Source organism: Bacillus rossius, chromosome 5 (assembly GCF_032445375.1).
Source record: "Bacillus rossius redtenbacheri isolate Brsri chromosome 5, Brsri_v3, whole genome shotgun sequence".
Classification (NCBI taxonomy): Eukaryota; Metazoa; Arthropoda; class Insecta; order Phasmatodea; family Bacillidae; genus Bacillus; species Bacillus rossius.
The window spans coordinates 51765593-51785955 of NC_086333.1; the positions used below are offsets into that span (position 1 = coordinate 51765593).

Below are 20363 nucleotides of genomic sequence, written 5' to 3' on the forward strand. Positions count from 1 at the left end.
ACGCTGATTCGCAGTAAGTGTTGTAAATTTTCTGACAGCATTGATTGCAAAATATTGTGATTTTGCTTAATTCAAGTGTATCAATCCTGAGTACTAAAACGTATGTTAAAGTATTGACTGAGAACAAAGTGCTGGTTCACACTGATTTAGCAGTGTTCATACGTTTTACTGCAAACACGTTACATTGCCTATAAGGGCATAACTATCAGGTTAATATTACTTTCCTCCCCAGAAGACTCATCTCACCCTGAGTCTATCTAGTGGACAATAATGAGTAGAGACTCTATATACTGGTAACTAAAATCAATAATTTGAGAAACATTCATATCAGATTATAAACATATACGTTTATGAAATCTAGGGAATTTCATGTCAGTGAAGGTGTTGTAAAAATACATAGAACTCTTGTGTGTTTGAATGTGCACAACCTATATTTCCCGATCATAGCAAGCTAAGGCCGGTACAGCTGTGCTAAGCTGTGTGTGTTTTTTAATTAACTCAATTATTTATTTAATTTTTAATTCAAGGGTTATTCTCACAAGTGTATATGTGTCTAAATGTCAAAGTGAGATCTGTGTACATTACGCCCATTCAAATGTTCTGTCCACTATTTAAGACACACATTTAAAAGTTCCCTATTAATGAAATTGGCATTTGATTATGTTATTGATATTGATCAGCAATCATAGTGTTATTTTATTTTCCTTGCCATTTATTGCACATCCAGTGGATGCTTTAACCTATTTTATATTTCACTGACTTTAAATTTATTTGTTCTATCTGTGTGTTAATAAATCTCGTGCTGTGGTGTGAAAAAAAAACCGAAACTTTACCAGGCGTCCAATTAAATATTTTAAAAATATAGGCCTATATATTAATTACCCCTGCCACTGTCCAGGCAACACCACTGTAATGGCGTCGTGAGTAAATGCGCCCCTAGTGCATTATTTAAAGGTGTTCGTGACTAGACACCGCCCGGACACGTTGAACGGCGCGGTCTGTTCCGAAGCTGCGCGCAGTGCTCAGATCAATCGCTTAATGAAGCGACCCCAAGCAGCCATTGCTAGAGACCGGAAAAATTCGCGGATTCATTTCTGGTTATGCTAGAATTCAAACGCATTTACTTTCATATTGCTTTTGTGATTGGCTCACAGTTTATCTGAAGGAATCTGAGCCAACGAAAAACCTTCAACCACGGAAGTATCGAACCGCAAGCATCCCAGTTGACAGGTTTCACAAGTCAGTAGCCAATGAGCAGGTGGCATTTGCCCGGGCATGTACGGGATTATGTAGTCTTTCCTAGAGATCACTGAAACCGCGAATTTTTCCAGTCCCTAGCCATTGCCAACTGACCGACAGGGATACCATCATCGCCAGTAGCGGACCCCGGGGGCAGAGTCCCCGAACTCGGCATCGAACTCCGAGGCCCGCTGGATGCGGCCCCCAAACCTTCTGTTTTGTGCCCGTGGCGGTGCATCGCGAACACATCCACCGCGCTACGCCCACCACGCGGCTATCAGCAGGTGCTGTCCGGCCGGTGTTTATTTACCCCTGGGCCAGAATGCAGCGCACCCTCCAGGAGTCCCGTTCCCTCCTCCGTGCTGGCGAGCAGGAAAGAAGAGTCAGTGGTGTTTTTGAAAGCTTGTCTGAATTGTTGCCCCTTGGATGGGAGCCCTTCAGGATTTTTCTGACAGTGGTTAGTTTGTAAAGTGACCTAACCTAACCTAACCTAACCTAACCTAACCACTGTCAGAAAACTCCTGAAGGGCATCCCATCCAACGGGCAACAATTCAGCTCCCCCTCTAATTGATAACGGGGTTTTGACGGGGATCGCGAAGGGAGACGCGGCACTGACCGAGCGCGGTGACGCCGCTGCCCCACACCTGGGACAGGCTGACGAACACGTGGAAGACGGACAGCAGGCGCAGGAGCGCCGCCTCGACGCCCGGGCCGCGGGGGGCGGAGCAGCGCGCCAGCAGCTGCAGGTGGGCTCCGGCGGCGCAGTGGATGGGCCCCAGCGCGACTCCGATCAGCACGGCGCCCGGCACCAGCGCGTACGAGCTGCCGTCCAGCTGGGCCACGATGAACGGGATGTAGGCGAGGAAGCAGACGGCGACTGTGCGCTTGCAGCCCAGCCACCTGCGCGCCGAGCCCAGACCTCATCGTAATCTATACTATCCAGCCAAACATTGACATAGTTTCTTTTATTTGAAAATTACTATCAATTTTCTTTCAGTAATATTAGCTTCAATTTTCGGAAGCAAAAATTCCAAAGATCTTTGGGAAATGGTTTTATGAAGTGCCTACACTGGTGGTGTTTTGTAAAAAAAAAAAAAAAATTTGCCACGGTAAACTCTTTGGATACTCACAACCGATTCGCTACGGGCATGTTCAAGCACACAAAAAGGCTTTCTCTGCCTGGTTCGCAGCCATTTTCAGCAACTACATGCACTAGCGCCCCCCAGTCGGTTTTTTTTTTTAAATAGCTTTTTTTGGGGCTACATACCTACAAAAAAAACTTTGACAGTTTTTTTCTTTCACGTGGTATATAATTTGTTACATAATTCTTAGCCATTTCACTGTACCGAATTTTTGAAAAGTTTCACGGACTTTATAATTATCCTGTATGTAAATTTATTTTCTGTCTATTCCGTGTAGAAAAATTATGAGTTATATAATTTAAACTGGTGTTTCAAGGCTGCATTTCAGTGCAACGTATCTGACGCGAAAATGACAGAGAACTAACCACTGTGTAAAATGACCATTCAAAATTTTAAGTGGTTGACCAATAACTAATTAACAGTTAATGATACTCTTAGGGTTAGGTAAGTGATATTTGAAACACTGTAGATTTGTGTGAACGCTTTGTCAGGTTAGGTTGGCTACGTTTAAAATGTTGTAAACATCTTGGGAACGGTTGCTTACGTTCGTTTCATATTTTAGTTACCACAAAGCTGTAATATCAACATTAGTGTAAAGATCGAGGAAATAAATTCAAAAATTTAACTGATATTTTGGCTATAATATTTCCGTTTTGATCCTTTAAATACTTTCCTTAAATCCTATTAATTCCATAAGTTTTTTTTATTTTATAAAATAGTCCTCTCTCTCTCTCTCTCTCTCTCTCTCTCTCTCTGCCGTTTTACCCCTTAGAACAGGCGTACTCAACCTGGTGCTCGCTAGCACCCGAGTGCTCGCGGAAGTAATAATGGTGCTCGAATAGTTGTGGTCGAAAAGTGCTCGCGAACACCCTTATGCCACATTTAAAAAATATATACATATAATGATTTTCTTGTATTGTTGATATGCTCTCGCTCGCAACACACGTAGTACATAACTTTGCCGAGAGGTTGCAGATCAGCATGGGTGTGTCCCACTCGCTTGAAATATTTCGGGCTCCACACAATAGATAGCGTGGCGCGTACCATTGTGATTGCCGTGACAATACATATATTTTTCTGCGCACCGAGCACAGTTACGTGAAGTGTGAGGTCATGGTTTGTTATAATGGATAAATTTGTTGTTAAGAAACGTACTGGGAATGAAGAAGAGACATCGACATCATCGCTGTCATCATCGGTAGTGGTTTCAAGTAAGGGCAGCGAATGGAAGAAATAAAAAACGTACTCATTTCAGAAAACCTGGGAGACTGATTATCTTGTAGTGCAGAACGACGATAATACTGGTGTAATCTGCCTACTCTGTTCGGCTTCTTTATCTGGATTTCGAAAAGCAAACTGTCAAAGACATCACGAAACTCATCACATGAAGGAATTTCCAGTAAATTCAGACGCACGATTGCATAAGGTGAGAGACTTAAAGATAAAGATTCAATGTCAGCAAAAACTGTTTTTAACCAACAGTAATATTAATAAGCTGTCTTCAGAAGTATCCATAGACGTGTCTAACAAACTAGTTCGGCAAGGAATGGCATTTTCAGTTGGAGAGGTGGTCAAAGACTGTATTGTTTCAGCAGTGACAACTCTTGTTGAAAGCATACCTGAAAAATACCGAAGTATTATGATAAATGTGGCAAAGAATGATATATATAGTCGCCAGACGTGTTAATGTTATTTCTGCTCAAATTAAGGAAAATACTCTGCAAAAATTGTCTGAGTGTGTTTATTTTTCGCTAGCGGTGGACGAGTCCACCTATGTTGCTTCGGTAGCTCAACTAATGTGCTTCCTGCGTTGCATTGATAGTCACGGTACAGTTGATAATTTATTTTTGACAGTTATACCCCTATTAGGTTCAACTACGGGTCAATAAATTTACACAGCTGTTACAAACTTCTTTGTGTATAATGAAATTGATGTGTCAAAGCTTGTATGTGTGGTTCCGGATGGCGCACCTTCAATGGTAGGCAAAAACAAGGGATTTGTTACACTTTTGAAGAAAGATGAACGTTTTCCTTCTTTCATCCATTTCCACTCCTTGATTCATGTTGAAAACTTAGCTAGTCATTTTCAGTCAGTTCCAGAAATACCAGAGCATTTCAAAGTAATCGTGAAAGTGATTAATTTTCTTGCTGTAAAACCTCTGAACAAACGCCTGCTGAGAGTATTCCTACAAGATTTGTCTGCTCCACATTCCGATTTAATTATTCACACATGTTCGCTGGCTAAGCCGTGGAAAAACTATTTCACGTGTTTGGGAACATTTTGAAGAAATTAAGGCGTTTATTTCTTCCCGTGGTTACGCCCCTCAATTCCCTCAGCTGTACCATTGAATTGTACGAAGATGATTTCAAGGTCACCCTGGCTTTTATTGTTGATTTGTTTGAATATCTGAATGAGGTAAATATCCGCCTTCAAGGACGACAAAATACTGTTATTGATTTGAAACAAATAATATTTGCATTTAAAACAAAAATTGAAAGATTCTTATCGCTGGCTGAAAAAAAAACCAACTTATGCACTTTCCGGAAATGGAATGCGCCTTGCAGAGTTTGGGCAGCACAGACTGTCCCAAGTTTGTTGTTCGTGCACTTCAAGACCTTACAAATGCATTCAGCACGAGATTACAAACCTTGGAAGAATATGAGTCGCTGTTCGCATTGGTCTTGAATCCACTAACTTTTCCAATTTACTTAGTTAGGAAAGTTAAACTTATTGAGCGACATGATCTGAGACACGCTGAAATGGAAGTAATAGAAATCCAGTCTATGCTGGCCATGAAACTGTTATTTCAAAATGAAAATCTCTCGACTTTTTGGGGTTCAAAAGACATAGAAAAGTTTCACATCCTACGTAAGATTTCTCTCAAATGCCTAGCAATGTTTGGAACTACATATATGTGTGAGAGTGCTTTTTCAGTGATGAAGTACCTATGTTAAGAACAAAATGCGATCACGATTAAGTGAATCTCGCTTGGAGGACTGTCTGCGGATTGCCACAAGTGATTTCCCGTTGGAGGTCCAGGATCTTGTGAATAACATTCAGGCCCAAGGGTCTCACTAGACATGGTGAACTAGCAGTGTTCTTTTTCCATGCTACTGTATGCATCCATCATTCCTGTGTTTAAATGCAGACTGTGAATTGTCTGAAATTATCTACAAGCAGATTTAAGGATAGCATTAAAATTTATTTTAATGTTATTTCAAACGATTAATTTTAGGAAATATATCACGTAGTATGTTATACTTCCTTTCTCTCAGTTAGAATAAAACATTTATTTTTGCAGGTAAATTGTTTTGGTTTTTCTTGCTTGCAAATAACTTAACATTTGTAACCAATGATTCTGAAAAATTTGCAGGATTATATTTATTGGGCTATAGAACAAAGTGTAAAATACTTATGCAACCTAAGCTCAAAAATCCTAAACTAAATATAATTTTCTACTTTATACCTTTAATATGAGAATACTATAATGAAATGTTTAGAAATAAACTAATAAAATATACTTAATTTGTAATATATAAAAAACTGCGTGCTTTTACAGCTGTGTCGTATAAAAAAAATAAAAAGGAGTATCTTTGCAAGAATAAGTATGTTTTTCAACTTGAACATTAGCAGTGCTCTTCAATTCTAGCTGAGAGTTGCTGGTGCTCACCACCTTAAGAAGGTTGAGTACACCTGCCTTAGAATATACTTACGAGACGAGGTTTTAATTGCCAAAGAGATTTCACTTCTGTCGCGTGTATTGAGTTACATGCGCTCTTTTTTTTATTGATTTTTTATTTTTATTTTGAATTTGAGTCAAAGCCTTTAAGAGACAGGTACTTAACAATTAAATACAATGAGTACACACATAAAAAAAAACCATATATCAACATAATACAGGATAACATAAACATAAATTTTGAAACAAACACAAGACAAGAAACAAAAAATAATTATAAATAGTCATAAAAAATAAGTTAAATTAGATTATGTATGTCATTAAAAACAAAGGAATTTATAACGTATTTCTCTGAAAGTTTTCGTTTTATAAACGGATCCAGACATTTTAGACACGTGTTAGAATCATTTGTGCACCGTTTTGTCAGTTCATGACTTCTGCAGTTTGTTAGAAATAACTGAGGTGTACTGTGTTTAAAAATAGGAATAATAATTATTTTTTTTAAGCTTTTTAATGCACATTTATACAATAACAGTAATTTTATAAGGAAAATTAACACACAAAAGCAAGTTTGCGTGCGAGTGATACTAGTATATTTATGCTACGGGCGGTATATTTAGTATAGTATGGTAAAATATAAAACGTAATACTGAAATAAGTTTTAAAATATTAAAACATAACAAATAATACATCAAAATATACAAAATAAATTAATTTTAATGCTATTTTTTCAAAGAGCAAATAATTTTTCCGTAAAAAAATTATTTCAGTGATTCAAAAATATATAAAATTTAAAATCACAATTAAAATAAATATGTATGCATATCTGTTAGCAGAGAAAAAAAACCTACTTAACTATCATAGAGAGCTCATCATAATCTAAATTTTCCAGCCAAAGATTGATATAGTTTTTTACTTGAAAATTATTCTCAATTTTCTTTCAGTAATAATAAATTCAATTTTTGGAAGCAAATATTCCAATGCTCTTTGAGAAATGGTTTTATGAAGTAGAGGAATATGAAAAATTAGTTTTCTGTCCATCCCATGTAGAAAAATTATAAGATATATAATTTATCTGGTGTTTACTTATAATATTATACATACAATTAATTGCAATTTTGAAGTACAATCTTTTAGTATATCATTAAATATCATTATATATATCTTCCACCATGATTTTAAGAAAGTGATGAGACACATTTGTAACAAAGAGCAAGGATGTTTTGTGAAGGGTAGCTATATATTAAATACATATATATTTTATTTTTATAGTATACATCGAATCATTAAAGACGATGATAAAATTGTAGTAAGTATTTAAATTAATAAAGGCTTATTCGCCGTAGTATTCTCGCTCATCAAGCATTACAGATTTTTCGTTGTCATGTCGTACATAAGTAAAAATTATCTTAAAAAAATTATTTTACATGTTTGACAACAGTTAAATAGAAATTGCTCAGGAAAAATAATAGTCACGCATTTATCAGGAGAAAAATCTCTTCGTCTGTCTCATAAAGATACCCGTTAACTTGACAGGTGCTTCATCCGATTGGTGGTAAATTGGACAATACAATCACTTCTTATCTGATATTCACCATTTTCAAACGATCAACCTTGTTTGTGTCAACTGGAAAAGATATAGTCACGGTGACTATGTCGTGACTACAAAATCTATTTTTTAAAGGGGCTTTACAAATTTCGCTGAGATTTATTGACTACTACATTTTTCTGGAAATAATTTGGAGTTGCAATTAAAACACAATGAATCTTGGCAAAATTTGCATCTGTTATAATATAACTTTGTAATTAGTATCGAACTGCTAGTACAAAGTCTGTGGTTTTATTTGGCCACATTTAATCAACATAAAAGTCTTTAACGGTTGATGAGCATAACACTAATTGAATGCAAACGTAGTGTTTTGTAAACATGCTTCACGTCAGAAAGCTATGATCACTTAGCAACTGCGTGGTGCATTGCCGAATGGCATAAAACAACACAAAGGAAAGCCTCGTTGAAACCGGTTGTTGCAGCGGGTATAAAAACTTCGGGCTGGCGTTCTGTATGATGATTTCCATATAAAGTGTATAGTAGCTACTTAGAAGTTTTAACAGATTTACTTCCCAAAGGGTAGTGTCTTAAATTCACGTTTAGCCCTACTCACCTTTTTATTGGCTGACATAAAATATTTCATGATTTACGTCTCGGTTTTTCTTGAAACCCAATATTGACTTCAGATGATACTTATTTACACTATTTGAATGACACACACTTATAAGAAAAGACGAAATTTTATGGTGAATTGCGTTAAAATGAAAATAAAACCAAAATGTGGGTCAATACACAATATAAGGCCTAAAAGAACGCTAATAAACCACGTAACACCAAAATGCCAGTTTAGTCATCAACTAAAATTGTATATAGGTAAAAAACTTTACCAAATCACCACAAATGTAGGATTACTTAACATCCAAAAAAAATGAATGTAATTTTTTTAATATGTAGTTTGTAACAAAATGTACGAACCAAGTGACTCGTAACAATTATTTTTCAGTTGTATGTAGCACCTGGTATGGCCTTATTTTTACTTTACATATAAAGATGTGATTTAAAAACAAAAATACTTGCAATAACTTCAGTCATTGTGGATTTTAAATTTAAAACAATTTTATGGAAATAAGCCATGTTATACACTGTTATACACTGTATGTCATAGAAAATCCTCAAGAATGTACAACAATGATGAATACATAAACACAGGAAGAAAAAGCTGTAATCAGTTGATATGAAATGTTAAATGTCTAGGCAACACAAAGAATACCGTGGAAGCTATTTCATCAGAAACATATTATAGCACAGGCAAGCACAGTGGACTGACAATGACGAGACAGTTGCAACAAGAACAGTAAATACAGACATACAATAACTTGGCTAACATAGCGATAAACGGAAGAACCAAACTATGGTACTGAAACAGATAATCCGGACAATCCAACGAAAAAACAGCAAATCACAGACGAACCCAGCGATGAAAGTAAACAAATATTCTGGAAAAACATAACGACCAAATCGCTGAGAAACACATAGATTGCAGTATTTACTATCTAAATTACCTTTGTGAGGTTTTTCTGCACAACCAAGGCTCGAGTTCAACTAGATTTAAATGAATTATTTACACTTCTGAGGATAAACACAAAATGTTAGTTCATCATTGTGGCGCTATCCATAAAAAATGACGTTAAGCCGAGTGCTATCCGATAAGGCAGACTTCGAACAAAGTCAAGGTGGTCCAAGAAATTAAAAGGTCCGCCTATTTGGGCACACCTGTGGTGTGGAGAGCTTCAGAAGAAACCACGCAATTTGCCTTCTCAATATATCCGAGCGAAGTCTGTTTGAAAAAAAAAAAAATTAAGGGTGTGCTGCGGGCAGATGTTTTTTGTTTTGAAACAGTATTCTTAGGAGATTGAAAATAGCGCATTTTCAGAATTATTTTACACATGAAACGCCCGGTAAAGATTCTTGAAGGCACTCAACGGACTTTCATTCCACCTTTATCTTAATTTCTCTTCCATAAAATGTTACGGTCACCGTTCAAATTTCACAGTTGTCTTATGCGTGTTGAGAAGACTGCGCGCCAGTCCAGAGCCTTGCGCTTAGGAAAGACACCGCACTGCAAACACCAGCCTCACTGACACAGATACACCCCTGGCAGTAAGTGAAACGGTGCAACGGTAGTAAGATGATGAAGCGTCAATGGAATGGTGGTTGACTCGTGCATTCATATTACTGATCTCTGCACTGTACACGTGAATATAACTACAGGATTTGTCACAAAAAAAAATTTTCTCGAAAATATTTCATGTCTAGCTGCGTGTTTAAACATTGTAGCACAGTTAGTTTTTCGCGGTTGGTTGAGTTTATTTCTGGTACACGCCTACTGTAGGTAATCGAATCACAGTAATTTTGTGCGGAAGCAAATGCTTCTGAATGGCCCGGCCAAATAAGGCGCTGGCTTCTCTTGCAGACGGCCGCCAATAAAAAGGTACGAAACGAGGACGTAGGTATACCTTACTGCAGTTTAAAAGCGTTCAGGATTTTTAATGAAAATCGCTAACTTATATTAATTCAATGTAATTTTGCTTTACAATAAATCAAGCTTTCATAGCATCCAAAACAAGCTCTTGCAATGTAAAACCAAAATGCGCAATCGCAGAAATTGATCTGCTCAGATTTGTTGCAGAAATGTAAATGCAACTGTCACAATGTTTTTTTTAATGTAATGATAGTATGATGTACTTGAAAAGCAGATATTTAGCACAAAGATAAGGTGGTTGACCCAAAAATGTCTTGTAATGTATTTTACTGTGTCTTACTACGCACTATAATTCACAACATTGATAAAAGTGAACAAACAGTGCACATTAATTCAGTGCCAAAACTAAAAATGTATTTAAGTTAGAAGTTAATATTGATTGAAAAAATACAAGTAATCTGATAAATAGAATCAAAGAAAATAAAATTAATTTGTGATGAATAGCCATGCTTCAAAATGACTGAAATGTTTCCACGAATTCATCAAGAACATTCAGAATAACTTGTTTCATCAATACATATTGAAGGAAAATAATCTATGAATGAAACGTAATACGCAAATCACATGATCTCTGAGTATTTGTATGTGACTTTGGACCACATTAATTCTATCTTTATTAAATAAACATTACTTGCTGAGATGGAAAAAAAAATGCATCGTTGGTGTTATTATCTCTCAGATCTTTTAACCACGCTGTAATAGCATTGGATATAAATAATACTTATAAAATAATTAAATATGGGGACACTTATTCATCGGATAAAACCATTCAAATCTATCCAAATATAATTAAATCATCGGCCAAATTAGAAAAAAATTTAAACAAATAGTTTCAAAACTACCAACTTAAAGCCCTCATTACCGGTGGAACACGCGTAATAATTTGAATAACTTATCAAAGTTAATGGAGAATAAAGCTGGAGTTCAATTCGAAGGTCCCACCGCTTATGTGTTTTCCTGTGCATTACCACGTGCACAGTGATGAAAACCCCTCCCTTCTAATTTAATTTATTTAACGAGTTTTTTAAACCTTCCTCGTCTGATTTGCACCTGAACTTGAGTAGGTACTTTCTGATTTGCGAGTTGGGAAAATTTAGTTTCACATAGGTATTTTTCTATGGCCTTAACTAACTCTTATAGATTCTGGTTTATCATGCGCCTTAGGCTACCAAAAACAAATCATGAACTTTATTCCCTGTACTATTTCTAACCCACGAGATTGGGTATATTTATACTAAATAGTAATAATAAAATTCATATCTATTATTACTGGATGCTTTGAACCTCTTGATTTCACCTTCTAAAAAAGCAAAGCTATCAAGTCCTGTTACATAATAATTAACTACTATGGCAGCACGATCTGATCGTAGCTAAAGCCCAGATTAACTTTTAGGGTAAGGATCAGAGTTCGCCCCAGAGAATGAGAACTTCAATCCTTTCAGCCTTCTGACAGACGATTTATTGAACACGCATCTCGTGTTTAGCATGCCGACCAGCCCCTGGGATTATACTTCAAGTAAAGCTACTGCGTTTAATTTCGCTGAATCATTTCAACTCCAGGCTAGACCAGGGCCGTATTTACGCGCAGGCTATCTAGGCTGTAGCCTATGGGCCCGCACCACAAATGGGGGCCCGCACCACACGACACGAAAAAAAAAAAAAAAAAAAAAAAACATTATACTGTGATGTGGATCTTCTTATATTCTTAAAATACGCGTCGACATAGTGTCCAGTTGTTTTGTGTGGATTAATTGCGCCGAACTAAACTCTTCTGTGGAAATCTGATATATGAATTGTGTCAGCATTTAGAAATTTTCGATTATTTTCATTGGTTTTGGTGTCACTTAATTCTTTAACCTCTAAATGCTGTTTGGTTAAATTGTCTAGTTTAATAATAAACTAATTTTTTTTTTCAAAATAGAAAATTGATCAAAAATATGTGTTTTGTAGGTCAATTAAAATAAACAGCCACCCAGGCCCAGGCAAGAGGCACTGGAAGGGGATCCCCCTTCCCCTTCGCACCACAGACTCAGCCTAGGGGCCCACAGGCAGTAAATTCGGCTCTGGGCTGGACTCGACATGCCTATCTACAGTGAAGATTATTTATAATGCTGTCATTTTCTCGATATCGAGATCACATCTTTCAGCAGGTTTCACGTGACTGGGCAACCACTTCTTGTTGTTTATAACTGGTTCAGGGTTTCAAGGGCGTGTCAAGGGCACCGTAGGCCAACTATCTACGTAAAGCATATGTGAATGTGCTTCAAATATAATTTTGCTACCCAAAATAACAGAAAAAATTGTTAACTATTAATACAAATGGATATACAGAGCTCTAACAGCTTTCGATCCCACAAATGTCACGTGCGCAAAGGCCTGTCTACACTGTAGCTATATATATATTTTTGGTAAATGTAACAGAAATATTCATGTCAATTTACATATTTTTTGTTAAACAAGATATTTACATGAAAACAACTACGTCACTGCAAAATAGTGTTCGCAGTAATACTGGGTTCGGAGTTTTACCCGGGCGTTTATGCTTTGTGTTGTCCCAGTACCTCCAATAGTTCCATGAAGAGCTATTTCAGAAACATTAATAAGCATAATAAAAAAAATAAGGCCCAATTATTGAATATTCTATTATGAATGATGCGCCAATTTTCGTAACAGAATCTCAGTATTTCATTCATGCAAAAAATAACCATAGCCATGTGTTACAATATCTTTCTTGTAGTATTACAAAATATTTATTGGCAAATTGTTTACGAATGAATCTTTAGTAAAAGTACAGAAAATATTTTTCTGTGTACTGTGCGAAGCGCAGGGCTCTTCCAGCCTAGTATAGTGTAGTATAGAGGGAGCATCAATATCATCTGTGAAGCCAGCAATCCCCTCTGGGCAGTGGTGGCCCCATAATTTGCGGGGCGTAATGCCATTTACTTTTGCAGGTCCCTAACATTTTGGAGTGCGGCCATACCGTGGCCTTTCCCCGGAAAGATTTTTTAAAATAAACTCGTTAAAGAAATTTTTTTTAAGTCCACCTGGAGTTTGAATTTCAACAATGGTTTCGCTAATTTATCTAAAGAAACTACAGCTTTATCGTCAACAGCGGGTTCCTGCCGTAGCATGTCTCCTTGTTAGTTTGCAGTGCGCATCTCTCCTTCCAATACACGTGTGTAAAGGGGGAAAAAAAATGTGAATATTTATAATGCATTTTCTTGTTGTACTTATGTCATAAAGAGCATCATCTGATATTATTATATTTTTACTTATAAGGATATGTAACAGAAATACGCCATCTTGGTTTTATACATTTTTGTCAACAATTTTTTGAATATAATTAAATATAATTTTTTTACTCTGTTTAAGTATGGAAAATAATTTAATGGAATGCCTTGTTATTTGTAGAGAATTGCTACTACAAATAGTTTCTCCTGTGAAATAAAAAATTGTGTTTAACATTTATTTATTTATTTCAAAATGACTACAACAGCAATAATATAATCAATATATGGTCTTAAAAATCATCAAAAATAGTAAAGCTAAAAAATATTAACTCTTACAACAATTAACTATGGTGGACTAAACACAAGAAGATTTTATAATGTCTACAAGGTGGGTAGTATCAATATGGCAACAGTAGGCACAGTTTACTCTGTACGGAAAACTAAAGGTTGAATCTCGGTGATACGTCGTGTCCGTCCGTAATTCGTCCGTCCGACACGAAGCCGAGCGACTCACAATGTTCCGCACGTCCAACAAATACTTTTTTTTTTTCATTTTGATGCTGCCAACAGACTAGAAGATGATTAGAGTTGAAAATTTATCTTTTATAATAGGATCATATTGATGATCGTGAAATATGAGGTCTTAAAAATCACTAAACTCAACTTATTTTCGCTCTTTTATTTATTAATATATTTTTAGTTTTACCATGCGTAATTAATTACACTTTTATTTCTCGGGCATTTTTTTTGTATCGAACATCAAACTTTAAAATGTGTTCGAACGTAACCTTCAAACAACAACCTTCAAAACCTTTTAAGACGGCGAAGGTTGCCGGCAATACTTTGATAACATTGTGGAGGTTAAAATTTCAACCGTCCGTCCGTCGAATGTTAAAAGCTTGGGAAGCTTTTGGACGGACGGATGGATGGAAATTTTCCGGGCCTTCTGTTTGGCTTGAGGCCACGTGATCAACGGTCGGACGCGACTACGGAGTGAGACACTGGGAGGTTGGCGAGGGGTCCTGGGTTCGAGTCCCGGGTAAGGCATGGGTGTTGATATACAGAGAATTGATTGCTGACGATATGATAAGGTCTCGGATAAGGACAAAGTACCCTCTGTCTGTTGGTGTAATACTGTAGGCCACCCTAATTCAAAAAAAAAACCGGGAGGTTGGTACGCGAGCGGCTTTCCTACCTGATGAGCACGGTCGGCAGGCACAGGTTCGACACGATGGAGATGACGTACATGGAGGTGAGCGAGATGGTTCCGAGCCCCTGGTTGGCGTTGAGCGAGCTCTGCAGGTCGACGGTGCCGATGAAGGCCGTGCTGAGGATCATGAAGGCCACGCCCAGGCACACCACGTTGCACAGGATCCAGAACCGGTCCTTCTGGGCCAGGCTCTGCGGGGACTCCTCGCTCTGGACGACGGCGGGGCGCGCCAGGGGCCGCGGCGGCGGAGGGCGGTTGACGGACTTGGCCAGGACGAGGGAGCTGATCGTGACGACGTGGCCGCCGTCAGAGTGCCGGCGCTGAAGGTCCCTCACGCCCTCCGAGAGCAGGGCGTTGAGGAAACGACGGGCGGACGTCTGTAGGTGGTTTTGTTCGGTCATCGTGGAAAACATTAGCTATAACGTTCTGGTGAGTAATGTTTGTCGCTGACTTATGACGAAGAAAAAATCTCGAACCAACCTCAAAAACCAAGCTCTGGCTCCTACTAAAAAACCAGTTCGCCTCTGATTGGCCAGACAGTCCAGCCAACCAGAACAGAATAGGACACTGGTTGGCCAGCGGCCCCAAACAATCAAAGAGGCCCAGCTTCCACTGGCCAGATAAATCAGCCAACCAGGAGAAGGGAAGTTTCTAATTGGCTCACAGCTGCAACCAATCAGAGAACACACCCCTTTCAGGTGAAAGTATATAAAAAAACAGGAAAATTTCCTCTGTTAGGCTTTCGACGCGACTACAACACAGAAGCCAAGCAACTCCAATCTGAAACACTTTAAACTGAAAATACTGCGTCTGAGGTACGGAGTTAAATCTCACTACATATTTGGCAAAACAATATACATACGATAAATTTTCAATCGAAAATGTTAATTTCTGCGTGACGTATCGTCGTCTTCTTTCCTCATTTTATTTCCTGGCGTGTTACCTTTCACCTTTAGAGCTTTACAATCATACTTTTTTTTTTTTGTAACCGGTTCATCTCGTGTATTTCACCTGCATGTTGTCTCTTAGCTGCTTAGCGTGCTTGGTGGACTTCAACCAAAGTCTTCCGATGTCATAATTCAGTGCGTTGATCCCCACGACTACAAAGACGACAATAAGGCACAAAATCAATTACCTAGTTTTGCAGTCCGAATCTCTAGAAAAATATACAGACGAAAGCTAAGGTTTATGTCAAAATTATCCGCAATGTCATATATGTATTTTTTTTCCTTCTTTGAAAATAAGCTTCACAGTAGCACTCGCTTCTACGCCAGTTCACAACACGAGAGAAAAAAAAAAGTTGTTGTTCTGCGAACACATAAATTTTTACAGTCTACGATGTTGTTGTTTTTTTAATAACGCGCATCACGCACTTTCCTGGGATGAGAAACTGACTTGTCGAACCAAGCTGCACACTTCGTCGAACCCCCGTGTCCGCTCAGGACTGAGCAGAACGGGCCGTCGCGTCGTGTCTGGTGTCCATTGCTTCGGCGTGTTATCGCGCAAACAGCCCGTGACGCGTTTTCTTGCCTGCTATCGTGGTTGTTGACAAGGGCGACTCGCTCACCTCGCTCGAGGTCTGCCCGGCCTTCGCGCGCGTTCCGTAACGTACATCGATGCCTTCAAACATTCCCCGCTCTCAGGTCTGTGCACTGTTGAACATTTTTCGCCTTCAATTTACGAAGAACGCTGGTTACAAATCATCCAGGGATCTTCGTAAATTTACAGATGTCTTCGTCAATTTGCAGACGAAGAGTTCACTTTCTTTGAACATGAATCTGAACGAATAATTTTTGTATATTAACAAACAATTCAAGTAATTACATACTGGTTAAGTTTACATCAAGAAAACCTATTTGGCCACGTGCATGTTTACCTTTGTTTAGAACGAAATATACAACTCGGAAGTCGAAAAACAGCGTAGTTTCTACGGAGATTTAGTTACTTTAAATTACAAAGAACTCTTCAATTATTTAATTTAAATTCTTCGTTATAAGGATCGTAAATTTACTGTGACTTCTAACAGTGTATTAATTGGAAAAATTCGTGGTTTCAATTACTTTTAGGATAGACTCCATAGACATGTGCACACTTTGAAAGAACTTCTTAGCTCATTTATTTCTTACTTTAGAGTTTTCTAACCTAGGTTGTCAGTGATTCGATAGGTTTTTTTTTTTTTTTTTTTTTTTTTTTTTTAAGAGTTCTTCACATTAATTGCGGGCCAATCATTAAAACATGTCAAAGGTAAAAAGTTTCAATTCTAACCTACCGTGAAATGAAACCACGAATATTTCCCGGTCTCTAATAATATGGACGGTTTTATATACAAACTAGATAATGCCCGGCATGCGTTGCAATGCCTCAATCAATTTTTTTTTTGTAATTTTTTAAACGTATACTAAGCATCTCTCTTAATCTCTCTAATTCTCTATCTCTCTATATATATCTCTATAACTCTCTCTATCTTTCTATTTATATCTCTATCTCTCTATATATCTTTCTAGCGGACCCGACAGACATTGTCCTGCCCAAATGTACTTTTTGTGAGATATGGATATGGCGGTAAGTATTTCTACGCTGGACATTTTGTATCTTCTCATTATACATACCCCTCCTCTTGGGCACGCCACTGCCGTTACCAAAAACCTTTCCCATGGTTACGCAGAAGGCAACAACAATGCAAAAGCCCGTTGCCATGGAGGCTAATTATCAACAATGCTTAGTTTTTTTTGCTTTTAAAGCGTGTATTTTTAGTTTTTCTTAACTCAGAATCGAGATAAAATATCCAATTGTGAATCTAAACCATCCTCGAATCCCCGTGAACTCACACACAAAATTTCATCAAAATCGCGTACAAACAGACAGACAGAAAAAGTAGTTTTATTATAGTAAGATAGATAGATTATTCTTACATGTTTGCATCCATGCAGTATATGAAAAATCAGTATGCATAGCCCCACACCTACGTATCTGCTGCCCACGACTTTTTCCGCATGGAATTTTGTATTATCTTGCACCATTTAGAAATTTAAACATTATAACATAACAGTTGATACAGTTGTAGTAGTTTTCTTATGTTCACAAATGATAATTTTTCTCACCTCTATTCCAGTCTTTGCAATAAAAATATGTTACTACCTAAATTTTGAGTAAAAGTGTTTCTACTTTCAAATGTAATGACGGGAAGACACTTCATAAAATGTCTTTGTAGACCACATTTACTGTTTTTTCCGTCTCGAGCTAGAATGTAAAGATTGTCTGCATTATTGACCCGCGAGCAAGCTACATACATTTCAGAGTGAGAGAGAGAGTGAGAGAAAGACACCTATTGAATGTCTATCTAACTAATTTTTTTATGAGAGCATATTTTCATTAAATAAATCATGAAAACATTCAACGATAAAAGCTGTTTATTTAATTAAGCGGACGGGTTCGCTCCAAGGAGAAAATTCACGCGGTGAGACCTCGTGGACATAGAGAAATGACACACACTCACTATTTGTGTGGCTATGAAACATGATTTTTTTCTGCAATTTAAATTGTAATATACAAAAAGGGTATTGAAAATTGAAACAAATATGGCGACGCTATAAACTGTCAGGATCTTTATTTTTTTCTTACTCTCTACTTAGTTCCTTACAATAGCAAAACTTAATGGCTTCTAATAATGCGTTGCAATTTTTGCTTTTAAAGCGTGTTTTTTTAGTTTTTATTAACTCAGAATCGAGATAAAATATCCAATTGTGAATCTAAACCATCCTCACTATTTGTGTGGCTGTGAAACATGATTTTTTTCCTGCAATTTAAATTGTAATATACAAAAAGGGTATTGAAAATTGAAACAAATATGGCGACGCTATAAACTGTCAGGATCTTTATTTTTTTCTTACTCTCTACTTAGTTCCTTACAATAGCAAAACTTAATGGCTTCTAATAATGCGTTGCAATTTTTGCTTTTAAAGCGTGTTTTTTTTTTAGTTTTTCTTAACTCAGAATCGAGATAAAATATCCAATTGTGAATCTAAACCATCCTCGAATCCCCGTGAACTCACACACAAAATTTCATCAAAATCGGTCCAGCCGTCTAGGAGGAGTTCAGTGACATACACACGCACACAAGAAATATATATATAAAGATGGGTCAACCCACAAACGTTAAGAAATGAACAAATGGAGCTCAAAGTTGAACATCCGTTGGCCAGTATTATGGAAGTGGTTTGACAGTTTGGCCGCTAGATGGCACAGTGATGTGGAATGGCGGTTAAATAATTTTACCTACACAGCTATGTCAAAGACTCATTTTTGCATAACACCGTCCAATTTGACAATAAAATTAAAACTGGTGTTCTCTGTTTCCCTTCCCGGTGTAGTAGTGGCGGATACAGAATTTTGTTTTTCAGGAGGAGCATTAAAAACTAAATAAGAGTTTCTGTATTCAAAAAACTTACGTTAACAAGGGGTTTGGGCAGTTACAGCGTCATTCTTAACATGCTTCACTATCATTTGGGTTTGTGATTCCAGGTGTAGTAACAGCTCGCATTGCATCACCCAAAATTACATACGTCATTCACCGATATCCTAACATATGTTTTTCATAACTCCAAAATTCAAGAGGAATATATATATCCCCATATCAACCCCCCCTCCCCGGCCTCGCCCCTGCGTCCGCCATTGCTTTGTAACCAATAACAGTCCAGTAATCATTTTGGATATCACTGTCTTCTAAAAACACACTGAGGTGCAAAAATACATAGTAAATAATAATTACGTTCGCACTTTCTTATTCCATTAAGAAAACTTTGGTTTTATATTTATCGACAATGCAACGTCACGTACCAGCTTCTTTTTATTATAACTTTGCCTTTTACCTTCATTAAAAATGTTTGTTCACTCTAAACCATACATGAGACACCCTATCTGCTTTGTGTTCGTTGCCCATGACAATAACTTTCATATAGCAATAAAAATAGTATTACAACCGAAGTGTCTAAAATTTTTTTCCTGATTATTACGTATTAAATATATGTCCTGTTAGAATATTAGACACATTAACCTTAAAATTAGTTTTGTCTATTTTTACGAAATGATTTTCAAAAGCTGGAAATACTGATGACTTGAAATAAAAAAAAATGTATAGTATTTCCAGGGCTTGAGGTAATCTTTATTTATCGTGATATCTTTTTTTTATCCCCTTTCACCTCATTTACACAAATACGTTTTTCAGGAAATTCACCACTCACAAAAGCCAGCTTGTGCGTAACCACTGCTAGTCTCTTTATGGTACGTGTGGTATTTTAACTACGTTAACAATTTTATGAAAAAATATTACAAAAACTTAAAAAAATAAAAAAAATTGTTCAAAAAGGTACTTTAACGTTTTAATGCAAAATTTTTAAATGAGTAAATTATTTTTTAACTAATAAAAAAATATAACATTAAATCAACACTCATATATAAAATTTAAAACTAGGATTAAAAGAAAAGACACATACATTATCTACCAAAGGAATAATATTTAGCCAAATATCAGTACATTTTTTTTAAAATTATTTTAAGCTTTAATATTTTGAGAACGAATTGCACAATTATTGGAAGTCAAAGTTTTAAAGCTATCTGTGAAATTGTTTCATGTTATTTGTACTATGCCGTGTAGAATAATTATGAGCCACATTAATGATTTAACTGATTTTTAATTCTAAATGTATTAGTTACTACAAATGTAATGTATAATGTTTTGATAAAATATACTCTTAAAAGTATAAAAAGTTCC

At 36.8% G+C, this 20363-nt stretch overlaps 1 protein-coding gene across 1 annotated transcript; it reads right to left on the reverse strand.

Annotated features, from left to right (window-relative positions):
- Positions 1 to 1367: 1367 nt before the first annotated feature.
- Positions 1368 to 16020, reverse strand: LOC134532264 (UNC93-like protein). The gene is made up of 4 exons (XM_063368684.1): positions 14579 to 16020; positions 1857 to 2140; positions 1550 to 1601; positions 1368 to 1452 (listed from the first exon to the last, which is right to left on the reverse strand). The coding sequence occupies exons 1-4, from the start codon at positions 15004 to 15006 to the stop codon at positions 1368 to 1370; spliced, it is 849 nt and encodes a 282-aa protein (XP_063224754.1). The 5' UTR covers positions 15007 to 16020.
- Between the last annotated feature and the right edge of the window lie 4343 nt (positions 16021 to 20363).